The sequence below is a fragment of the Melanerpes formicivorus genome, unplaced genomic scaffold (genome assembly GCF_026170545.1).
Source record: "Melanerpes formicivorus ecotype bairdi unplaced genomic scaffold, bMelFor1.0.p_v2 SCAF_5, whole genome shotgun sequence".
NCBI classification, from domain to species: Eukaryota; Metazoa; Chordata; class Aves; order Piciformes; family Picidae; genus Melanerpes; species Melanerpes formicivorus.
The window spans coordinates 36,656,509-36,677,826 of NW_027142357.1; the positions used below are offsets into that span (position 1 = coordinate 36,656,509).

Below are 21,318 nucleotides of genomic sequence, written 5' to 3' on the forward strand. Positions count from 1 at the left end.
ACAGGCAGTGGTTGGGCTCTTCTCCCAGGCAACCAGCACCAGAACAAGAGGACACAGTCTCAGGCTGTGCCAGGGGAGGTTTAGGCTGGAGGTTAGGAGGAAGTTTTACACAGAGAGAGTGATTGCCCATTGGAATGGGCTGCCCGAGGAGGTGGTGGAGTCACCATCACTGGAGGTGTTCAGGAGGAGACTTGACAGGGTGCTTGTTTGCTTGTTTGCAGGTTTAGTTGGTTGGGTGGTGTTGGATGATAGGTTGGACACAATGATCTTGAAGGTCTCTTCCAACCTGGTTTATTCTAGTCTAGTCTAGTCTAGGCTATCTTCTTGAGTGTTTGTGCACAAAACAAATTATATTTTCCAGTGAAGAATGTCCTGAGTGAACATTTAGTCATGAGCCTTCCCCTTTGTATGCATTGGAATGTGCTGCCCAGGGAGGTGGTGGAGTCACCATCCCCAGAGGTGTTCAAGATAGGATTGGACGTGGCACTTCGTGTCATGGTCTAGTAGTCATGAGGTTTTGGTTGACACATTCGACTTGATGATCTCTGAGGTCTTTTCCAACCTTGTTGATGCTATGATTCTATTCAGGATGGTTTGGAAAGATTCAAGACACACCTTTTTGCAGTTACATGGTTTCTAGTCAAATATATCGAACAAGCACAAAATTTGAACTTGTTTTTTACCTTTAAAATTTGCCTCTGATTTTCTGTTACATGTTTTTACTTGTACTGTTTGTGAGACCCTGAAATAAATTGGGCATGACAGTATGTTTGGTGATTTTTAGGATGACGGGGACCAGACAGCAACTGTTGAAGAGCTAGAGAAGCAGATTGAAAAGCTGACAAAGGTGAGAGGTCATTTGTCTTTGTTACACTACAGATTTGATCACTGGACGTAATAAGTTAGAATATTAATCAACATTTTCAGTGCTTCAAATTAATATAAATTGAAATAAGGGTCAGCTTTTGTTTGATGAAAACAGAAATGGTGATGCTGTTTGTGACACCCAAGTTGTGAGTTTAGTCTAGCAGCATTAAGTGCACATGACTCGAAAGACGGTTGGAAAGCTGTTGATAATGTATTTGCACGTCTCCAAATAAAAAGTGAGATCATTTTTATCCAGATCTAACTGATACATCTCCATTTGCCGATCTTGGAAAATGAGAAGCATGGGCTTTTCCATTACACAAAGGATTGCAGTTCTCACTCCCTCCTACAGCTGGCTAGTTTCTGCAGCCCTGTTCCAGACAGAGCTGTCTTAGCTTCAGGCTTTGAGAGAAGAAACAGGAAGAGAAACGTAAACAAGATAGAATCCTGTCAATAGGGGTACTCATGGTTCATGGTTTTATTCCTCATATTAGAAAATTGGCCATTTAAGACTTTGGTTTCTGTCATGGTCCAGATTGGAGTAAATTAGCAGTCCTGCATTATACCTAGCTTCCAGCAGGCTCAATTTAGCAAGAATTGAATAAACTCAGATCCTTGCTGGCTCTCCTCAGAGGACTGTTTGTGTTTTAATACAGAATTTATTTGCAGACATTATTGTTCTCGTTCTTTTATGAACCAGTTAAAACATCTCATTAGTTTCCCATCAGGAACTGCAGTATCAGCTGTCTTCAGGGCTCAGTTTACCATTTGCTGTTCCTGTAGAATTGATAGGACTTCAGCTGTTCTTCTGCTATGAAATCTTTGATCCATATTGTTCTCTGTGAGTCAGTGTTACAGACAGGACCTACCATCACAAAATGTGCTTTAAGGGAAGACTGATAAACTTAAGCTGAACCAGTAAATGATGGGATTCCTTTTTTTACCATTTGCTCTGTAAGTAAAATCAAGACAGCAGTTGTGAGTAGAGTATCACATAACACACACACACAAAATCTCTGAGATCCTCCTCGTGTGAGCCTGGAACTTCTGTTCAGTCTGGCAGTCAGGAAATGTTTTCAGTTAGTTTTTTTTATTTTTTTCCCCCTATTGAATTGTAATGCTTGCCCTTTTCTAAACCAGCAACAAAGCCAGTACAGAAAGAAGTTGTTTGAAGCCTCACACTGTTTGCGTTCCATGATGTTTGGCCAAGATCGCTACAGGCGCCGATACTGGATTCTGCCCCAGTGTGGTGGTATTTTTGTAGAAGGCATGGAAAGCGGAGAAGGTAAGTAGTTTAAAGAATAATGTCATGCTAAGGCATGCTGTGCCAGGACACACTGCCCACCTTTGCAGGCTTTGATTTTGTGCAGCAAGGCCTTTAGGCTTCACCTTCAAACAGAGACTAAACAGGCTGCTGTCAGTAAACCTATGTTGAAATGGTTTTCTCTGACCCTTTCTTTGTGATTATGAAGTATCAGTTAATACCTTGTAAAATGAGGATTCCTGGTTTGGAAGTTTTCAGTTGTTAAAATTCTGTGCATTAAGCTCTTTCATATTTACCTAGATAGGATTATTATTTTCTTTTTGGTCTCCTTCTGGACTATTTCACATTTCTGTATGGTAGTAAACTCTGCATACGAAAACCAGGCTGACCATAGAATGCAGAAAAATGCATTTTATCTTCAGTTGGTATATTTTGTGCCAATACACAGACTAGTCTGTGCTGGAAGATTTGATACAGGCCTGCAAAAGTACAAACATTACTTTCATCCAATCCAGCAAACGCTGAAGCTATTTTTGCCAAAATTAAAATGTGATTTTGTGGTTGTGACAGATACAAATTGTGATTGAATTTTTCCATGCACTTTAAATTAGATAGATGCAGGAAATCTGTTTATCAGATCTTTTTGGTAGATAATAGAATTCTTGGACATAAGCCTTTATGTTGTTCACAAAAAAAAAAATCCTCCTTATCCAGATGAAGCAAAACCTTCCTACTCTTAAAATTCCACCCACACCACCCTGAATAACAAAAAAAAACCCTGAGAAACACATCAGAATTTAATGATCTGATGAGAATGACATCATTCTAGAGTTACTTATTTAAAGTAAGTGGAACATCATAGCATGGTATGAAATCTGAGCCCTGTTTTGGCCCTCAAAAATAAACTGCAGGGCTACTAAATCTAGTCTTGGTTTCCAAGTTGGTTTTCTAAAGTGGGTAGCATAAAAAATAACTTGACTGTGTCTCCTGTTCTGCATTAGTTTATGCTGTGTGTTGGGAACTGCACTGCTGGCATTCCTTTTGTTCTCTGTATTTATTATACTTCAACCAGATGTAATCCCTAAATGCACTGGAAATTGTGCATGAAGGAAAATAAACAAAAAAGCAAAACCACAACAGTTTGAACCCAAGACCTGCAGGGCAAACCAGCATTTCTTAATGAAATCTCAGTCTCCCTGAATAGCATTCTCAAATTCTCCACTACTCCTCCTTCCCTTCAGCTCTTAGTTTGCTGCTTCAATAAATTCTACAGTTTATCCACTCCTGTTTTGAAATATGACACATTATCTGTCCATTTAAGAAAATACTTCTCAGTGTAGTGGTTCTGTTCCATCTGCTGATACTGAAATTGTGTACATAGACCATAACTGTAGACACGTTTTGAAGTTTTAATCTGATTGGCTATTCTTTTCTTTAATTAACTACTTCTGTAGAAATGATGATTTTCCAGAACAAGTAGACTTGTGGCTGTAAGCCATAAGCAAAGCAGGACCTTTTGTTTATGTACAATTACAGTATCAGGTGAAAATAATATAAGAAGTTGGAATGTGTTCTACCACCTGAGACTCTTTCATCCCATTTAACATTTGGCAAGACTTTTGGTCTTGACACATCAGTGTAAGGAGAATAGAATGGAATGGAAGGGAAGGGAATGGAATGGAATAGACCAGGTTGGAAGAGACCTTTGAGATCATTGAGACCAACCTATCATCCAACACCATCTAATCAACTAAACCATGGCACTAAGCACCCCATCAAGTGTTCTCCTAAACGCCTTCAGTGATGGCAACTCCAACACCTCCCCGGGCAGCCCATTCCAATGGGCAATCACTCTCTCTATGAAGAATTTCTTCCTAACATCCAGCCTAACCTCCCCTGGCACAGCTTGAGACTGTGTCCCCTTGTTCTGGTACTGGTTGCCTGGGAGAAGAGACCAACCCCTGCCTGGCTACGACCACCCTTCAGGTAGTTGAAGACAGCAATAAGGTCTCCTCTGAGCCTCCTCCAGGCTAAGCAACCCCAGCTCCCCCAGCGTCTCCTCATAGGGCTTGTGTTCCAAACCCCTCCCCAGCTTTTTTGCCCTTCTCCGGACACCTTCCAGCAAGTCAACATCTTTCCTAAACTGAGGGGTCCAGAACTGGACAGAGAACTCAAGGTGTGGCCTAACCAGTTTAAAAAGACTAGGAGACCAAAGAAGACAGAAAAATGTTTTCCCTTTTCATAAGAGATATAATTTTTGCACCTCTTGTATTTGAAGTAATTGGTTTTTGCAATCAGCCTGTACTTGTACTTAAAATTGCTTAGATGCTACGCTGTCTGATTTGCATCTGACTACTTAACTGGGTGTAGAGTCCCAGCTGTCATGTGGGGTGGCTCTTGAAAGAGTTTTAAACTTTCCAGAACATTGACATTGTTTCACAGTTGAAGTTGTTGCTGATTTTTATTCAAAGAGGTCAAATATTTAATATTATAATGTCTCAATATTTGATGAATGTTTGATTTGACAACAGGAATTTTGGTCCTCCTTTTTGTAGTTGGCTGTGAGTTGAATGAAAGGCTCTTTTGCAAAAATAATTTTAAGGCTATGAACTGCTCCCTCTTGATAAAAATAAAGGAGTTTTTGTATGGAGAGCCTTGTTAAAAGAAAGCTGCAAGGAACCTGTCCCTTTCAAAGACTTTGTACTGTCAAACTGCTTCACACATACATCTTAAAGGGAGAATACTATATCTATGTTGAGGTTATTTACCCCTCCAGGTGCTCAGCTGGGTTTAAGTCACTGTGTGTTTTGAAGCTTGTTCTCTTCTGCAAAGTGAGAAGTGATTTCTTTTATTAATGAAAAGGATAAAAAATTGTGATCTAACATGTGTTGAGCCAAAAATGAAGCAGTTTTTTTTTATTGAAGTATGATGATAGAACTGGTCTGAATTAGTTGATCTGTTACATGCCGTCTAATTTTCTTGTGCATTTTTAGGCCTGGAAGAAATTGCAAAAGAAAAAGAGAAGTCAAAAAAGGTGGAAAGCATGCATATCAAAGAAGAAGAATTTGAGACTGAAGAAAAATTACACTGTTTAAATACAACTCACTGTGAACAAAAAGATGATTTGAAAGAAAAGGACAACACTAATTTGTTCTTACAAAAGCCTGGGTCATTTTCAAAACTGAGCAAACTGTTGGAGGTAGCAAAAATGCCGCCTGAGTCAGATGTTATGTCCCCAAAGCCTAATGGCAGTGCAGCAAATGGCTGCACGTTATCCTACCCAAGTAACTCAAAGACCTCCCTCTGTAGCCTTCAGCCCTCTGGATCACAAAGCACCCTTGAGAAGCCTGATTCCAGTAATCTTTTCAGCCCTAATGCAAGTGGGACAGGAAAGTTTTACAGTTCTCCTCTAATTCCAAATGATCAATTGTTGAAGACTCTTACTGAGAAGAGCAGGCAGTGGTTCAGCCTTCTACCGAGAACACCCTGTGATGACACGTCTGTTACCCACATAGATACACCAGCTACTACAGCTTCACTTACTCCTCAGTCCCATCCACCATCAAAGTCACCTTCACCTGTTCCATCACCTCTTCTGAGCTCAACCTCTGCACAGAGTCCCATGGGATTAAGTCCTTTTGCATTGTCACCACTGCAGGTAAATGCAGGAACTTTTGAGCAGTCTGAATTTGCTGTGCTCATTTGGGCAGAATTTGTGTTCAGAGAAATTGTTTCAGAGAAGTGCTATCATTCTGTTCCCATCTCTTTAATTATTTTTCCTGCTCTTACGTGCTAATAATTAATTCCATGTTACAGATGTTTTATAATGCTAGAAGGTTGTTTTTTTTTTTGACCAAACAAAACCCAAAAGGATTAAGATAAAATTAGGTAAGCCAACATACGATATTTTGTATGTGTAGGTATGTGAGTAATTTCATTTGGTTTTTAAGAGGCTGACCACTGGTATTCAATGAAAAGACAGTAAACAAACTGGCTTTCAGAAATTTGACAGATCACCCCCCCTTCCTTTAGCAGGAATTAAAGGTATTAAAAAAGCTTAAAGCTTTTAAAAGCTGCTGTTTTGGGGGCCCCAATAAGGAGTGCAACATGTCGGTGTTAACGCTTGTTTTTCTTAAACTAATGAAAGACCTAAGTAAAGGCTTTGTTCATGTTTGGTTATTGTTTGACAAATAGCATCCTAATCATGATTCATCTTTCTTTGTAATAATACATAGTGGTAGTTATAATTGTGTTAACAATTTATTCTCTGTAGCAGATGAAGTCTGGATTACCTATAATGGGACTTCAGTTTTGTGGATGGCCTACAGGAGTTCTTACTTCAAATGTTCCATTTTCATCACCTTTACCTGCACTTGGATCCGGGCTGGGATTATCAGAAGTGAATGGTAACTCATTCTTGGCATCAAGTGCTCCTGCAAGTAAGAGTGAATCACCAGCACTACAGACTGATAAAACTGCTTCTGCCCCTTCTACAGCTGTTGAAGTAGCCAAGCCAGCAGATTATCCTAACCCAAAACCTATACCAGAAGGTAAGTATGGTGCAGCAGGAAGAGGGAACAATCTGAAGGAGAATTCCTACAGTGCTGCTGCAATATTAACTTTTTAAAAATAATCTTCCTTTTTAATTTAGCTAGGTGACTTCTCTAGCTGATTGTGTGTAATGCCTGAAAAATGCCTTGCCAAGTATTTATGTGCTTGTCTTGATTTAGAAATGCAGTATGGGTGGTGGAGAATTACGGATCCAGAGGACCTAAAATCTTTGCTTAAAGTGCTGCATCTCAGGGGAATAAGAGAAAAGGCCTTACAAAAGCAACTACAGAAACACATGGATTATATCAATCTGGCCTGCATCAAAAACAAGGATGGTATGTAACTGATAATTGTTAAATGTGGTGTTGGGGCATAAGAGGTGACTGGCATCAAGCTCTTTGAGATGTCTGTAGATACAGTGTTAGAGTAGTGGCTGGAGAAAAAAAAGTAAAGGTCTCCTTGTCTGTAGTTGCCTTTCACCACCCTTGTTCTGGAAAGCTGCAGGGTTGGAGAAATCCTGTTTAATGTGTGTTGCTGTAGTGGTTTAAGTGTTGGTAACCTTTTCAAGCTCTTTCAGCTTAAGCTCAGCCTCTCCTTCCCCTTCTTACCTTAAAATTGCAAATTTGACAACCTACAGAATTTGTTCTCCATACTGGGTACCCTAAGAGTAGTATGCTTTTACAACAGTTCCTCAGCTTTGGCCTGGAGTGACAGGTAAATCAGTCTGAATTTACTCAGAAGTTGCAATACTAATTGAAATAATAAAAATGTGATTCTCAAATACAGTTGCAATTATTGATATCAATGAAAATGAAGATAACCAGGTAACTCGAGATGTTGTGGAGAACTGGTCAGTAGAAGAACAAGCAATGGAGATGGATCTTGCTATTCTTCAGCAGGTGGAAGATCTAGAGAGGAGAGTTGCATCAGCTAGTTTACAAGTGAAGGTAAAACCAACTTTTAGTAAAATGTCTCTTTGCAATAATTGGTAAGAATTTGAAGTAGATAGTAGCAGCCCTTTTGTTGTTGGTAAGTGCTTTCTTATTCCAGCTCTAATTGTCTGCAAATAAAACAAGTCCACTGCAGCAGTGTCATGGATATTATTTGTCTTTGAAAGATTTTGTTGCTGTTAAATCTTCAGCTGAAGATTCTCAGAAGGGCAGTTTCTGGAGGCTGTTCTTGTACGGTGTGCAGCTCCCTGCACATTTCCTAACCTTCTGTGAACGCAATGATTTTATTGCTTGTAACTTGCTTGGTTACAATGGGGTTTGCTGGCCGCAGTTCTGTCGAGTGTGGGTAATGGTCGCTGTTCATGCTTTCAGAAAAGCCTTTGCTTGAGTGTTGTGAGTCTGAAAGAGTTAAGAATTTACTGGTCATCGTTACAGCTTGGAGTTTTTCCAGGGTGGGGGTAAGGATATCAGCTTGCATGTGCTTGGCTGTAGCACAGATGTAGGATTTGGCATCTAGTCTGTTCTGGGGCAATGCCGTTTCTGTGTGACAAATTGATACTGTCTCCTGAACCTGTTGGACAGACAGTCCTTTTCTGATGTTTTGACCATTAGAACAGCACACTGCAAAAGGAGATCATAATGCAGACTGTTGCAGAAAGGTCCCTTCAGAAAGTCTGGTAATGCTTGTATTTTTTGATTAATTATTTTAGTTCTCTGGATATTTTGGAAACTGTCTCTACAGATGGATTACAAGTAACCAAGACCTACCGGGAGCAGCGCTTCAGTTGCTTAGATTGATTCCATAGAGCAGTTCCTCTGTGTGCACAGGCGGTTAACAGCAAGCAATAAATGCACAAACCTTTCTATTAACATAGGGTTGGCTGTGTCCTGAACCTGCTTCAGAGAGAGACGACTTGGTATATCGTGAACATAAGTCACTTACTAGATTGCACAAGAAGCACGATGGCGATTGTGCTGGAGGCGGAGAAGGCAGTGCCAGCTCTCTAGAGCGGAAGAGTGACAACCCTCTAGATATAGCTGTCACCAGGCTCGCTGACTTGGAGCGGAACATAGAGCGAAGGTATCTGAAGAGCCCCTTAAGTACCACCATTCAGATCAAACTGGATAATGTGGGCACAGTTACTGTCCCTGCTCCTGCACCATCCATTAGTGGTGATGGTGACGGGTAGGTTATTGAGATTAACTTGAAAAATTATTGTGCTTCTTTGCTAATTGGAGCCTATTTTCTTATTGCCTGTTATCTTTGTACTTTCTTGTATGTCTGTGATCCACACGGATCATGTTATTCTGCATGGTGCTTTGTACAGATATTTTTTTTGTTCCGTTTGTTGATAATCTTGCAAAGTTATCTTACATTTAACTGGTTGTGACTAAGCTTTGAGGCACGTAGCCACAGTCTGTGCACTACATGAAATTTAGTTGCTTTAAGCCTTATACTTATTGGCTGTGTACGTTTTGTCATTGCTTGGCTTTCAATGTGACGATGATTGTTCCACGTGTAAACGGAAGCAAACACGGATGCGACCTACTTAATTCCTTTGTGTTTCAATGCAGAACTGAAGAGGATCTTGCTCCAGGGCTAAGGGTGTGGAGAAGGGCATTGTCAGAAGCACGCAGCGCTGCACAGGTTGCTCTCTGCATTCAGCAGCTGCAGAAATCAATAGCATGGGAAAAATCTATTATGAAAGTTGTAAGTGGTTTTAATTAATTTCTTTTTGAAAACACCTATAACTAAACTGTTTTTACTGTCTCCTGTTTTCCCACCTGATGCATTTTAAGATACCATGGTCAATAATGCATTTCTTTCTACAGCAGGTAAAACTTCTTGCAATTAATCTGTACATTATCCACACATAGATCTAAGCCCGGTGGAGAAGATTGTCCCTTGCTTGCCAAATTAAGCATCCTGAACTTTCAAAGATAAAAAGCCCCTGTAACTGTGTTGTTTTTTAAAGACATAGCAATTACTCTTTGTTGTTAGCATTTCAGTAAAAAAAGAGTAATTTCTGTCTCCATCTGATGGAAGATACTCTTGTCTGATGGGATAGTTCTGATCTCATCTGTGGCATAAGCCTTATGGAGCTTCTTCATCATGTATCCCAGCTAAGAACTTCATTTGTCAGAAAGTTGGGATGCTCCAAATGTGTGGCTTCTTTGCAAGCACACTTCTCACAGCTGAAGGTACAAACTGGGCAGGTGTGGGAGCAAATAGGCTGAAATCCCTGTCTCCTTGTTCACTTGACCAGTAGATCTGTGTAAACTGTGAATACAAAGAAGGCTTCCAGAATGCATGTGTCAACATTTGTGTGGACTTTGGAACCTCAAAGTTATGAAAACAAAACTATTACTGCAGCAGCAGTGATGAAGTATATAGCCAGTGCTATGTAATGGGTGCCAGAAAGTGATGCTTCTATTAATGGTCTTTTCCCTGACTTCTTTTTTTTTCCCCATTTCTGCCAGTCCTATATAGATTCTCATTACATTTGGACAATTAAAAAGTAATTTAAGTAAAACTATAGTGTAAGGCTGTATGTTTGAGCTTATATAGCTATAAGTTTAAAGCAGTATCTTTAGAGCAAAAAAATCTGTGAGCTCAGAAGGAGCAACTGAAAAAGCATTTTGAATGTTTCAAGGGTCAACATTTATTATTATTAAGAAAAGAAAAAAGGACCTTTTCAATTTGATTGGAATGTTCTGTGTATTTAACTGCATAGTAAGCATAAGTATTTGGTGAAAATGTGGAGACCTTTAAGCTCCTGGAAGCAATGTCATAGTATCATAGTATCATTCAGGGTTGGAAGAGACCACAAGGATCATCTAGTTCCAACCCCCCTGCCATGGGCAGGGACACCCCACACCAGATCAGGCTGGACAGAGCCTCATTCAGCCTGGGCTTAAACACCTCCAGGGACGGGGCCTCGACCACCTCCCTGGACAACCCATTCCAGGGTTTCACCACTCTCATGGGGAAGAACTTCCTCCTCACCTCCAGCCTGAATCTCCCCACCTCCAGCTTCATTCCATTCCCCCTAGTCCTATCGCTACCTGAGATCCTGAGAAGTCCTTCCCCAGCCTTCCTGTAGGCTCCTCAGATACTGGAAGGCCACAATGAGGTCACCTGGGAGCCTTCTCTTCTCCAGACTGAACAGCCCCAACTCCTTCAGTCTGTCCTCACAGGAGAGGTGCTCCAGCCCTCTGCTCATCCTCCTGGCCCTTCTCTGGACACCTTCCAGCACCTCCATATCCCTCTTGTAATAGGGGCTCCAGAACTGGACACAGTACTCCAGGTGGGGTCTCAGCAGAGCTGAGTAGAGGGGGAGGATCACCTCCCTCGACCTGCTAGCCACACTTCTCCTGATGCAGCCCAGGATCTGATTGGCTTTGCGGGCTGCAAGTGCACACTTGGAGCTCATGTCAAGCTTTTTGTCCACCAGCACCCCCAAGTCTCTCTCCTCAGGGCTGCTTTCCAGCCAGTCCCTGCCCAGCCTGGATTTGTGCCTGGGATTGCCTCGACCCAGATGCAGGACCCTGCACTTGCTCTTATTAAACTTCATGAGGTTGGCTTGTGCCCATCTGTCCAGCCTGTCAAGGTCCCTCTGGATGGCCTCCCTTCCCTCCAGCGTGTCTGCTGCACCACACAGCTTGGTGTCATCAGCAAACTTGCTGAGGGTGCACTCAATGCCACTGTCCATGTCACCCACAAAGTCCAGATGTATGTTTTGCCTTACTGAATTTGGCATAGATGAAGAGAAGATTTCTGAGGCAGTATGTGTGGTCTAAGTGATTTTGGTGAGCCTAAGATACCTTTACTTCTCATGGATGTTAATGCAATGTATAAAAGTATCCCCAGTTTTGTGTGCTGTAGGACACAAATGTCTTACAGTCAGCTGCTGTTCAGATGTCTTCCCAAAGGTAGCCTTTAGATTAGTTCCTCACATCCTGCATATACAATGTGACTTAACAATGTGATTGTTAGTAGACTGATTGTGGAAAAACAAAAGCAGAATAATTTTGAGAGTGAATTCATGTGTTTGGAGGGTAACTTAGGTACCACTCCCATGTTTCCAGTGTAACAAATGGAATTAAAGCCATTTTTCATGTTACAGTACTGCCAGATTTGCCGAAAGGGAGACAATGAGGAATTGCTGCTCCTTTGTGATGGCTGCGATAAAGGCTGCCATACCTACTGCCACAGACCCAAGATCACGACCATACCAGATGGTGACTGGTTTTGTCCTGCTTGTATAGCAAAGGTAACAATAGCCACAGAGGTGAAGTGACTTAGAGTGACCGCATGCTTCTTTCAGTGACAGTAGTGGTCTGTATGCTCTTTGTTTGGCTGCCATCAAATCATGGAATCATAGAATTGCTTCAGTTGGAGAAGACCATTAAGACCATCAAGTCCAACCATCAACACAGCACTGCCAAGTTACCACTGAACCATACCCCATAGCACCACATCTACACAGCTTTGAAACCCCTCCAGGGATGGGGACTCCACCAATGCCCTGGGAAGCCTGAGCCAGGCATGGACAACTCTTCTGGGGAAGAAATTGTTCCTCATGTCCAACCTAAACTTCCCCTGGTGTGACTTGAGGCCATTTCCTCTTGTCCTATTGCTTGTTCCTTAGGAGAAGAGATTGACACCCACTTTGCCTCAGCCCCCTGTTGGGGAGTTGTAGAGAGCCAGGTGGTCTCCCCTGAGCCTCCTTTTCTCCACACTGAATGAGCCAAATTCCCTCAGCTGCTCCTCACAAGACTTGTGTTCTAGACCTTTCACCAGGGGTCTTGTTCACCCCTTCTCAAGCACTTCCACATCTTGCTTGTAATGAGGGGCCTGAACTGAATCTAGTATTCACAGTGCAGCCTCACCAGTGCTGAGTATAGGAGGACAATCCCTTCTCTGGTCCTGCTGGCTAAACCATTGCTGATCCAAGCCAGGATGCTGGTGGCCTTCTTGGCCACCTTGGACTTTTTAAAAGCTCTTTTCTGCTTTTCCTTGTCTTGGAAATATCACAGTTGTTTGAAAATGAATATACTATCCCAGCTGTGGTAATATCAGTCTTCTAGGAATAGGCAAGCCTGCTTTGTCAGGAGGTGCTTTTGTATCAGTCTGAAGGTTGAGTGCTTTTATGTTGTCACAAGTTGAGACCCTAAATCACTAAACCCAGGAATTTCTAGAGCCTTGCTTGCCCTTAGAGAAAAGCAAAAAGTAAATTATCTCAGATAGTAAATATTTAAATTCTTTTGGTGCTTCTGCTTGTTTGATCTTCATTGCTGCTTGTCAGCAGTAACAGAGGATTCAGTAGTGTCTTGGTTATTGCTCATTTCAGTTCTTTCTATTGCAGGCAAGTGGTCAAACTCTAAAAATAAAGAAACTTCAAATCAAAGGGAAAAAAAGTAATGAACAGAAGAGAAGCAGGAAATTGGCAGGAGATACGGAGGATGAAGACTCTGCAACCACAAGCGCCTCCCTAAAAAGAGGAAAACCAGACCCTAAAAAAAGAAAAATGGATGAAAATGTTTCTGTAAGCCAATTAAAGCAAGAAAACTTCACTGCTGTTAAGAAACCAAGAAGAGATGACTCCAAGGACTTGGCTATGTGCAGGTAAAGACAAATTCTAAGGTTGGGGAAGTGTGTTGCTAAAACAAGTAGCATCAGATTCTTTTTGTCTCTGGTGTGGGGAACAGTGTCCTTTGTCACATTTCCCATAAAGGCTGTGATAATTTGGGTGCATATATATATGGATTTCCTGTGTGTACACTGGGAGTAACTCCTGTATTTGGTAATGAAGCCCAAGAGGAAAGTCCCCAATGTTAGAATGTGGTCTGTGAAGTCTCCCCCAGGCCCTTCCAAAACATACAGAGGGCACAGAATGAAGCGTTTTCCTTTTATGAAGAGAATAGGTTGGCAGTGCGTGCTGGATTTACAGAGCAGTGAAAAACTTGTGTGAACATATGAAGAGCTTAAAAATACTGATTTGAAACTTTCTTTTATTCAGCATGATCCTCTCAGAATTGGAAACTCATGAAGATGCTTGGCCTTTCTTACTTCCTGTAAACTTGAAACTTGTTCCTGGTTATAAGAAAGTTATTAAAAAACCTATGGACTTTTCCACTATTAGAGACAAGCTAAGTAGTGGACAGTAAGTAAACCTATTGTAAATGTAATTACATTTTAAAAACACTTATATATTGAAATACAGTACATTTGGGGGGGGGGAAAATATCAGTTAAACTCTTTCGACCTGCCTGCTCTGGCCCCTCTGTGATTACTTTTACAGTCAAAATGAAAATTCTTAACTGTATGCTTTTGTCTTTGCCCTAGCTAAGTGGAGTAGTCAGGTAGGAGAACACCAGGCCAGGTGCATAGAATCAGCCAATAGGAAATATTTTTCTTCCTCATCTTTTCCCATTGAGAGCTTAGTGTAAGCAAGAACCAGCTGTGTGGGCTTCAAGCTAAATGAGGTAGCTGCAGAGTGAATTGGTACTGGTGGGAAGCCAGGTAACATTCCAGTTACTAATTTTACAGGCCTAGAATTAGACTGCACAACTTCTTAGAAAGGAGAAAGACACTACGTGCCTCTGTTCCCATTCCCTCCTTGTTACATCCCTGTGCTCTAATGACTCCCCACGGCCAAAGAGAATGTTGTCATCCACAAAGACTGACTCTCTTCAGTGTCTGTCAGCTCCACAGAAAGCAAGTTTCCTAGGATAGCACAAGGGCCTATTGAACCTCTTCAGGCTTTTTCTCCTATGAACACGAGATTTAAATGCTCCACACGTGCTCACTGGCATCAGTAGTCTTGTAACTTGTCTTAGCGTTCCAGTATTCTCAGGAATTATTGTTTGGGCTGTGTATTTTCAGGGTACTATGAAAAATAATAACAAAGAGAATGTTTCAGGATTGATCTGGGCAGGTTTTTTCTGTACCTGATTGTTCCTCTCTTAGGTAAATGCAGCTGTACTCCACACCTATTTTGAAAGAAGTCGAGCCCAAGAACAGATGATGAAATAGAAAATAGAAAAGTACAATGTGGAGAGAGTATTTCCTTCCACTGATGTTAATTTTCTGGCTAATATGTAAATGAGAACTAAAAATTTAGATGCATAATTGCCATGTAAAGCATTCACTGAATATTCTGTGGCTGGTTGTAACTTGACTGACGTTAATGTACCTGAAGGCTGGTTGTAGCCTGATTGGGGGTTGGTCTCTTCTCCCAAGCAACCAGCAACACGATCTCAAGCTGCACAGGGGGAGGTTTAGGCTTGATCTTCGAACTTCTTCACAGAAAAAGAGATGGCCCATTGGAATGGGCTGCCCAGGAAGATAGAATAGAATAGAAAATGAAATGAAATTAAATAGAATAGAACAGAATAAACCAGGTTGGAAGACACCTTCAAGATCATCACGTCCAACCTATCATCCAACACCACCTAATCAACTAACCCATGCAACCAAGCACCCTGTCAAGTCTCCTCCTGAACACCTCCAGTGATAGTGACTCCACCACCTCCCCAGGCAGCCCATTCCAATGGGCAATCACTCTCTCTGTGTAGAACTTCCTCCTGACCTCCAGCCTGAACCTCCCCTGACGCAGCCTGAGACTGTGTCCTCTTGTTCTGGTACTGGCTGTCTGGGAGAAGAGACCAAACTCTGCCTGTCTACGACCTCCCTTCAGGTAGTTGTAGACAGCAATAAGGTCACCCCTGAGTCTCCTCTTCTCCAGGCTAAGCAGCCCCAGCTCCCTCAGCCTCTCCTCACAGGGCTGTGTTCCAAGTCCCTCACCAACTTTGTTGCCCTTCTCTGGACTCGTTCCAGCAAGTCAACCTCCTTCCTAAACTGAGGGGCCCAGAACTGGACACAGGACTCAAGGTGCGGCCTAACCAGTGCAGTGTACGGGGGCAGAATGACCTCCCTGCTCCTGCTGGCCACACTGTTCCTGATGCAGGCCAGGATGCCATTGGCCTTCCTGTCTGCCTGGGCACACTGCAGGCTCATGTTCAGCTACTGGGGTTGACATGCCTGGAGGTGTTTAATAAGAGACTGGATGAGGCACTCAGTGCTGTGGTCTCATTGAGTAGTTTGGGTTGGGTGACTTGATGATCTTGGAGGTCTCTTCCAGCCTGGTTGATTCTGTGATGCTGTAGCATAGTTCTGTCTGACGTAGTTAAAAGTTTTTTCTTTTCCCCTTTGGATTTTCCATGTTCCAAAAATCATTCACCTTTTTCTTCTTTCAGGTACCCTAACCTTGAAGCATTTTCGCTAGATGTCAGGCTTGTTTTTGACAACTGTGAAACCTTTAACGAAGACGACTCTGACATAGGCAGGGCTGGCCACAACATGAGGAAGTACTTTGAAAAAAAATGGACAGAGATTTTTAAAGTGAGCTGAAGTTACCAGAACTCTTTTTCTTTGTCGTCTCTTTTTGCTTTGTTTTCTCCATTAAATGAGGACTGATAAGACCAGCAATGTGAACTGTATTTACATGAAAGTGCAAGGCACACGCGTAAACTAATGACTGTTGCGTTTCCTTTTAAAATGTCACCGAGGCGTGATACTAGTTCTAAAGGCTTCACTCCTACAGCAACCATGGCCCCTTGGTTATTGGTTTGTGTCTTTTAACAAACTAATTTAGGTAGAACAGGGAAGCACACCCAAAGAATTTCAAAGAAAGGGGTGTTCTAGTGCAATAGCAATTCAAAATATATCAAAACGCACTGAATATTCAACCACCAGAGCTCTACTCGGGGCAGGGGGGGGGGGAAATGGTTCTCTTTTCCCTTTTCAATAAATATCTATTTTTCATTTTTTTGGGTTTTTTTTTTTTTTTTTTACTTTGTAGTTTATTTTTTAGTGAATGTATTTAATTTTATGAATTATTTATGATTATACCGCGTTCCGAATCTTCGTTTTCTGTGAAAAGGAAGAATTAGAGATAAAAAAAAAAAAAGAAGAAAAAAAAAATTGCTTTAAATCTTGAAGAAAAAGACAAAAAAAAAATAATAAAAATACCATAAAAAATAAAACTACAACAAGGAATGTTTTAAAATATAAAACAAAGCCAAGTGAAACTGTTTACACTGATGTGCTGTGAAAGCACTAAAAAAGAAAAGAATTAAACTTTACTGTAGAGTTACGAGTACATTTATATATATGTTGCTGCATCACTTGTGTAGTTAAATTGTATTTCAAGGCAGTGCAGAGAAATTGAGACATGTATATACTGTTCATTATTGTTTATATTAAGTCTTGTTTTAAATATGTATGATGTGTACATATTGTTTGCAGACATTATTGTTTATGCCTTAGGAGGACGGTAGCATTTTATTTTGGTCTGAAGGTAATAGAGCTCTATGGCTTTGTACAGTAATTATCCTCTACCAACACTGTGGAGTCTCCTTAATCTTGGTAGTGCCTGCCTTTACAACAGGGTGTAGGGGATATTAGTTTTCCATTTTTTTTCTATTTTGTTATATGATTTCAAGCCACCATTGGCCTCAAATCCGAGTATAATCATTTGTACCCACGTGGAATAAAGTTGTGACAATTTCCTACGCACACAGTATTTTTTCATAGGAAAACATTTCCCTCCATTTGCCTTGCCACAGAAATACCAGGAAAAAAAAAAAAAAAAAAACCAAAAAAAAAAGAAAAAGGAGAAAAAAAAAACCAACAACAAAAAAGAAGACATTTGTAACCACTGTGTTTTATCTACTGTGTGTTGTGGCGGCCTGTCGGGGCAGATAGATCAGAATTTTTTTGTACTAATGTAAGAGTACTTGAAGTTTTATTTAAAAGAAATGTTGTGGAAAGGTAGCATTCTTTTTCTTTTCCTTTTTTAGGAGTGTTATTTTTCACTAGTATGTGTGGCACGGAATACAAATAAAAGACTGTTTTGCAAACCAGACTTTCTTGGCGATTTTTAATACTTCAGGTCCTGTGCGTGCAGGATTTTATTGGTAGTTGGTTTTTTTTCTGGGCTCGATGATCTTTGAGGTCTCTTCCAACCTTAGTGATATTGTGATAATACCGTAGTATCATGGTATCATTCAGAGTTGGAAGGGACCACAAGGATCATCTAGTTCCAACCCCCCTGCCATGGGCAGGGACACCCCACACTAGATTAGCCTGGCCAGAGCCTCATCCAGCCTGCTCTTAAACACCTCCAGGGACGGGGCCTCGACCACCTCCCTGGACAACCCATTCCAGGGCTTCACCACTCTCATGGGGAAGAACTTCCTCCTCACCTCCAGCCTGAATCTCCCCACCTCCAGCTTCATTCCATTCCCCCTAGTCCTATCACTACCTGAGATCCTGAGAAGTCCTTCCCCAGCCTTCCTGTAGGCCCCCTTCAGATCCTGGAAGGCCACAATTAGGTCACCTCGGAGCCTTCTCTTCTCCAGACTGAACAGCCCCAACTCCTTCAGTCTGTCCTCATAGGAGAGGTGCTCCAGCCCTCTTGAGAGTCCTGCATTTAACATTCAGTTCTTCCCATGATGCATCTAATTGTCCTGGTTTAAAGTGGGAGCTCAAAAAGAGGCAGTTGCCACGCAGTCAGTTCAATGCCCGTCTGAGCATGAGGGTGCATAACGTTAGCCAAGGCCTTCAGGTGCCACACTGAGCTGACCAGTCACTGAGCTGACCAGTCTCTGACCTGTTCCTGCCAGTCCTGTTTACTGCTCTTATAGTGTGAGTGTGTCAGTACATGCCACATGCTATATTTCTGCCATGCAAGGTTTTGCCCTGTTTTTAGGTCTGGTGGAAAAACTTGAGTCATATTTCCTTGCTCTGAGTAAAGAAAACAGAGATATTGCAAATGAATATTGTGGAACCCCAGTACCTGTAGCTACCATACCAAGTAACATTTTTGGTGTACTTCTTGGTGGGGGGAAGATGTGGGGTTTTGCTTCTAAGCTAGGCCTGCCATGCTTGAGACTTAGAACCTTGTTTAGGTACTCCCTTGCCCTTATAAATGTCTTTACTGAGAAAGAACAGGCAGTGCCTAGGTTTTAATAAACTTTTTGTTTCTGTGGCCACCCCAGAACATCTTGTTCAATAATATATTTCTTTTCAGAAAAGTCCTGGTAGAATAATTTGTTATCTAGAAGAAAAAAAGTCATGCTTGAGTGTCTTGCAATTCTGACAGCTCTACCACTGGCTGCTTCATATCTTTCCTTTCCATCACCTTTCTGAGGACTTCAGAAGGGTTTGCTGACATGTTCCAGAGATGGGAAGATTAATCAGTGTGCTGAACTTAAGACAGTAGGCTTGTAAGTATGCTTAGATTATTGGGCAGTTCTTCTTTGATGCAAGCCAGTTAATGCTTTTCCTGCCACATTAGATGGAATGCTAGTTTTCTGGAAAGCCAGGACATTTCCAGCCACAATTCCTGCATAGCTGCGTTTTTTCAGCGCGTATCCTGACTCAACTGAGCAGCTGGGAAAGTTGAGGCAGCAAGAGCTGCTATAGCTGAGACAGTGAGACAAGCATCACCTATCTTACTTTAGCCTGACACTACCCATTGCTCTGGTCACACAGCCAGTGTCTTCATTGCTATTTGAGTAAAATGAAATTTCCAGGAATTACTGTATTTTAATGGCAAGCTTGAATCATAGGCATGCCATTGTGTACCTCTATAGAAAAGAGCAGGGATTTAACCACTTGAAAAATGTGCTTAACATTTATTCTTCGCTAACTTTCTCTCCAGCTGATGGTTTCAGTCTATTTTCTTAAGAGGAATGGATTTCCAGTGTGCCATCTTCCTTTCTGAGCAAAGTATGTTGGCCTTAGTATAGAGAATGTATTGACAAGCTGTCAGATTCTCTTATTTTAAAGCACTGTTAATGCTACACTGTGAAGAATGTTCTGGCTGTGAGTGTGGATTCTCTTGTCTCTTGGCATCTCTCTGAAAACATTTGAGTGATGTACAAGCAGCTGAAAATCAGAAGTTGTAATTGCTTAGAACAAAATAAGCATCTTAAAAGGTGTAAAGCTTCTTCATCTTTTTATATGACTTCTGTGGTTTCCTAATGACAGTTAGAAGGGTAGAGGTACTCTGTTAACTGTGAATGCAACAGTCATTTTATGTGTGCTGAACAAGTGGCCAAAAGGACTTCTTCAAACCTGCTTGGGTTCACCAAAATGTGCCTACAGACTGAAGTCAGCAACACAATTAAGCTATTTAATTATGTAAGTCTTTTCAAACTACCTTGAGTGTGTAACTTCAAAGTTAAAAGGATGCTTACAGTTAGTATGTACATCCAGAGGGGGAAAAAAAGTGTGATTTTTGTTTTATTACACAGATTTCTGTTGCTTATGTTGTCCAAACTTTCCATCATTGCTAGAACTGTATTTCTGGGAATGTTACAGATTCACAATGTCTTATTAATGCCTTAGCAAGTAATTGTAAGTTTCCCATCCAAAAAGCATTATGGAATGGTCTGTTAAATGTATTGGTGTGGTATTCACATTCCACACAATTTAAGTGTTGTGGTGTTCACAAATCAGTTGTCTACCCAGTTAGGAAGTCTCTAACAATTGATCAAGTTCTGTTAAGGTGTTAATGTTTACCAACCTGTCATCTTATGGATTGCTGAATCAGTGCAGCACATGTGAAATAGATGGAATCCTAGCCACCACCTAGCTTTAGGAATGATTCATGAGCAGTTAAGTCCAAGGGCACACAGTCAGGTAACATGTGATGTAAAACAGGAGGATTGTACAGATTCCAACATCATCTACATGAAAGGGAATGTTTCCTGGGCCATGACTGAGTCTAAGGAAGTGACTATTTGCCTCAAAAAAATGTAGGTGCTGTGATGAACCATTTATTCTGCGTGAATTTCTGTGTATGTATCTGGGTGTGAAAATGGCAATGATGTAAATTTCCTGACAGAGGATGGGGCTGAGGGAGTTGTATTTGTTTGAAACGCCTTCAGTGAAGCTGCTCTTCGCAGGTAACTTCACACATTCGGTCACAAATCTTTCACTGGCTGGAGCACAGGGTAGGAGGCCCCGTCCTAAGCTTCTGCAGGGGGCCGTGGTGGTGGCAGCCTGCAAATTGCCGGGAAAGGCAGAAAGGATCTTGTTCCATCAGCTGAGAAAGCAGTCCTGCAGCCTTGGGAGAGACAGCCGTTGCTCTCAGAAATGCCTCGTCTGGAAGCTTCTGGCTCTGTCGTGACTGGCACGATCCAGAGTTCACCAGTTCTGAAGACACATCAGCATCCATGCCCAACCACCTCTGCTCCGAGCTCTCTTCCTGCAGCGTTGCCCTCGGAGAGGCAGCGGAACCGCCTTCGGCCTGCCTCCCAACGACGGGGCCAACGCACTGGAGCAGGTGCCATGCCTGCGGGTGTTAACGGATCCAGACCACCGCATCTCAAGGGTTTCGGGCAAGAACTGCGTGCACAGTGAGGGTAAAATCAGCACCCATTCTCGCGCTGACTTGGTGCGGCACACGAGGCAGCGAGGAGTCGGTGAACGGAGCAACACCGCCACCCCCTTCGGCCCGGCGCGCCGTGGCGCGGCCCACAGCAGGGGCAGCCGGCCCGGCCTGCTCCACGCCGAGGAGCGGGGGGAGGCTGCTAGGAGACTCGCGCCTGCGCAGCGGCCGGGAGGTGGAACGCAGGAGGGGCGCTCCGCAGCGGGACCCGGCAGGGGCT

At 42.1% G+C, this 21,318-nt stretch overlaps 1 protein-coding gene across 12 annotated transcripts in view; it reads left to right on the forward strand.

The window, feature by feature from the left end:
- BAZ2B (bromodomain adjacent to zinc finger domain 2B) overlaps window positions 1-17,559 on the forward strand; it is a 135,611-nt gene extending 118,052 nt beyond the window's left edge. For 6 of the 12 annotated variants that reach the window (XM_068139156.1, XM_068139155.1, XM_068139158.1 and 3 more), the window contains 12 exons: window positions 785-847; window positions 2,008-2,152; window positions 5,125-5,789; window positions 6,405-6,681; window positions 6,862-7,017; window positions 7,469-7,629; window positions 8,508-8,818; window positions 9,208-9,343; window positions 11,760-11,906; window positions 13,002-13,261; window positions 13,656-13,799; window positions 15,895-17,559. In XM_068139156.1, coding sequence (XP_067995257.1) covers window positions 785-847; window positions 2,008-2,152; window positions 5,125-5,789; window positions 6,405-6,681; window positions 6,862-7,017; window positions 7,469-7,629; window positions 8,508-8,818; window positions 9,208-9,343; window positions 11,760-11,906; window positions 13,002-13,261; window positions 13,656-13,799; window positions 15,895-16,048 — 2,619 coding nt within the window. In that variant the 3' untranslated portion in view covers window positions 16,049-17,559. The remainder of the gene's footprint in view (window positions 1-784; window positions 848-2,007; window positions 2,153-5,124; window positions 5,790-6,404; window positions 6,682-6,861; window positions 7,018-7,468; window positions 7,630-8,507; window positions 8,819-9,207; window positions 9,344-11,759; window positions 11,907-13,001; window positions 13,262-13,655; window positions 13,800-15,894) is intronic. The other 6 variants (XM_068139164.1, XM_068139166.1, XM_068139165.1 and 3 more) reach the window with 3 other exon arrangements.
- Window positions 17,560-21,318: the final 3,759 nt, after the last annotated feature.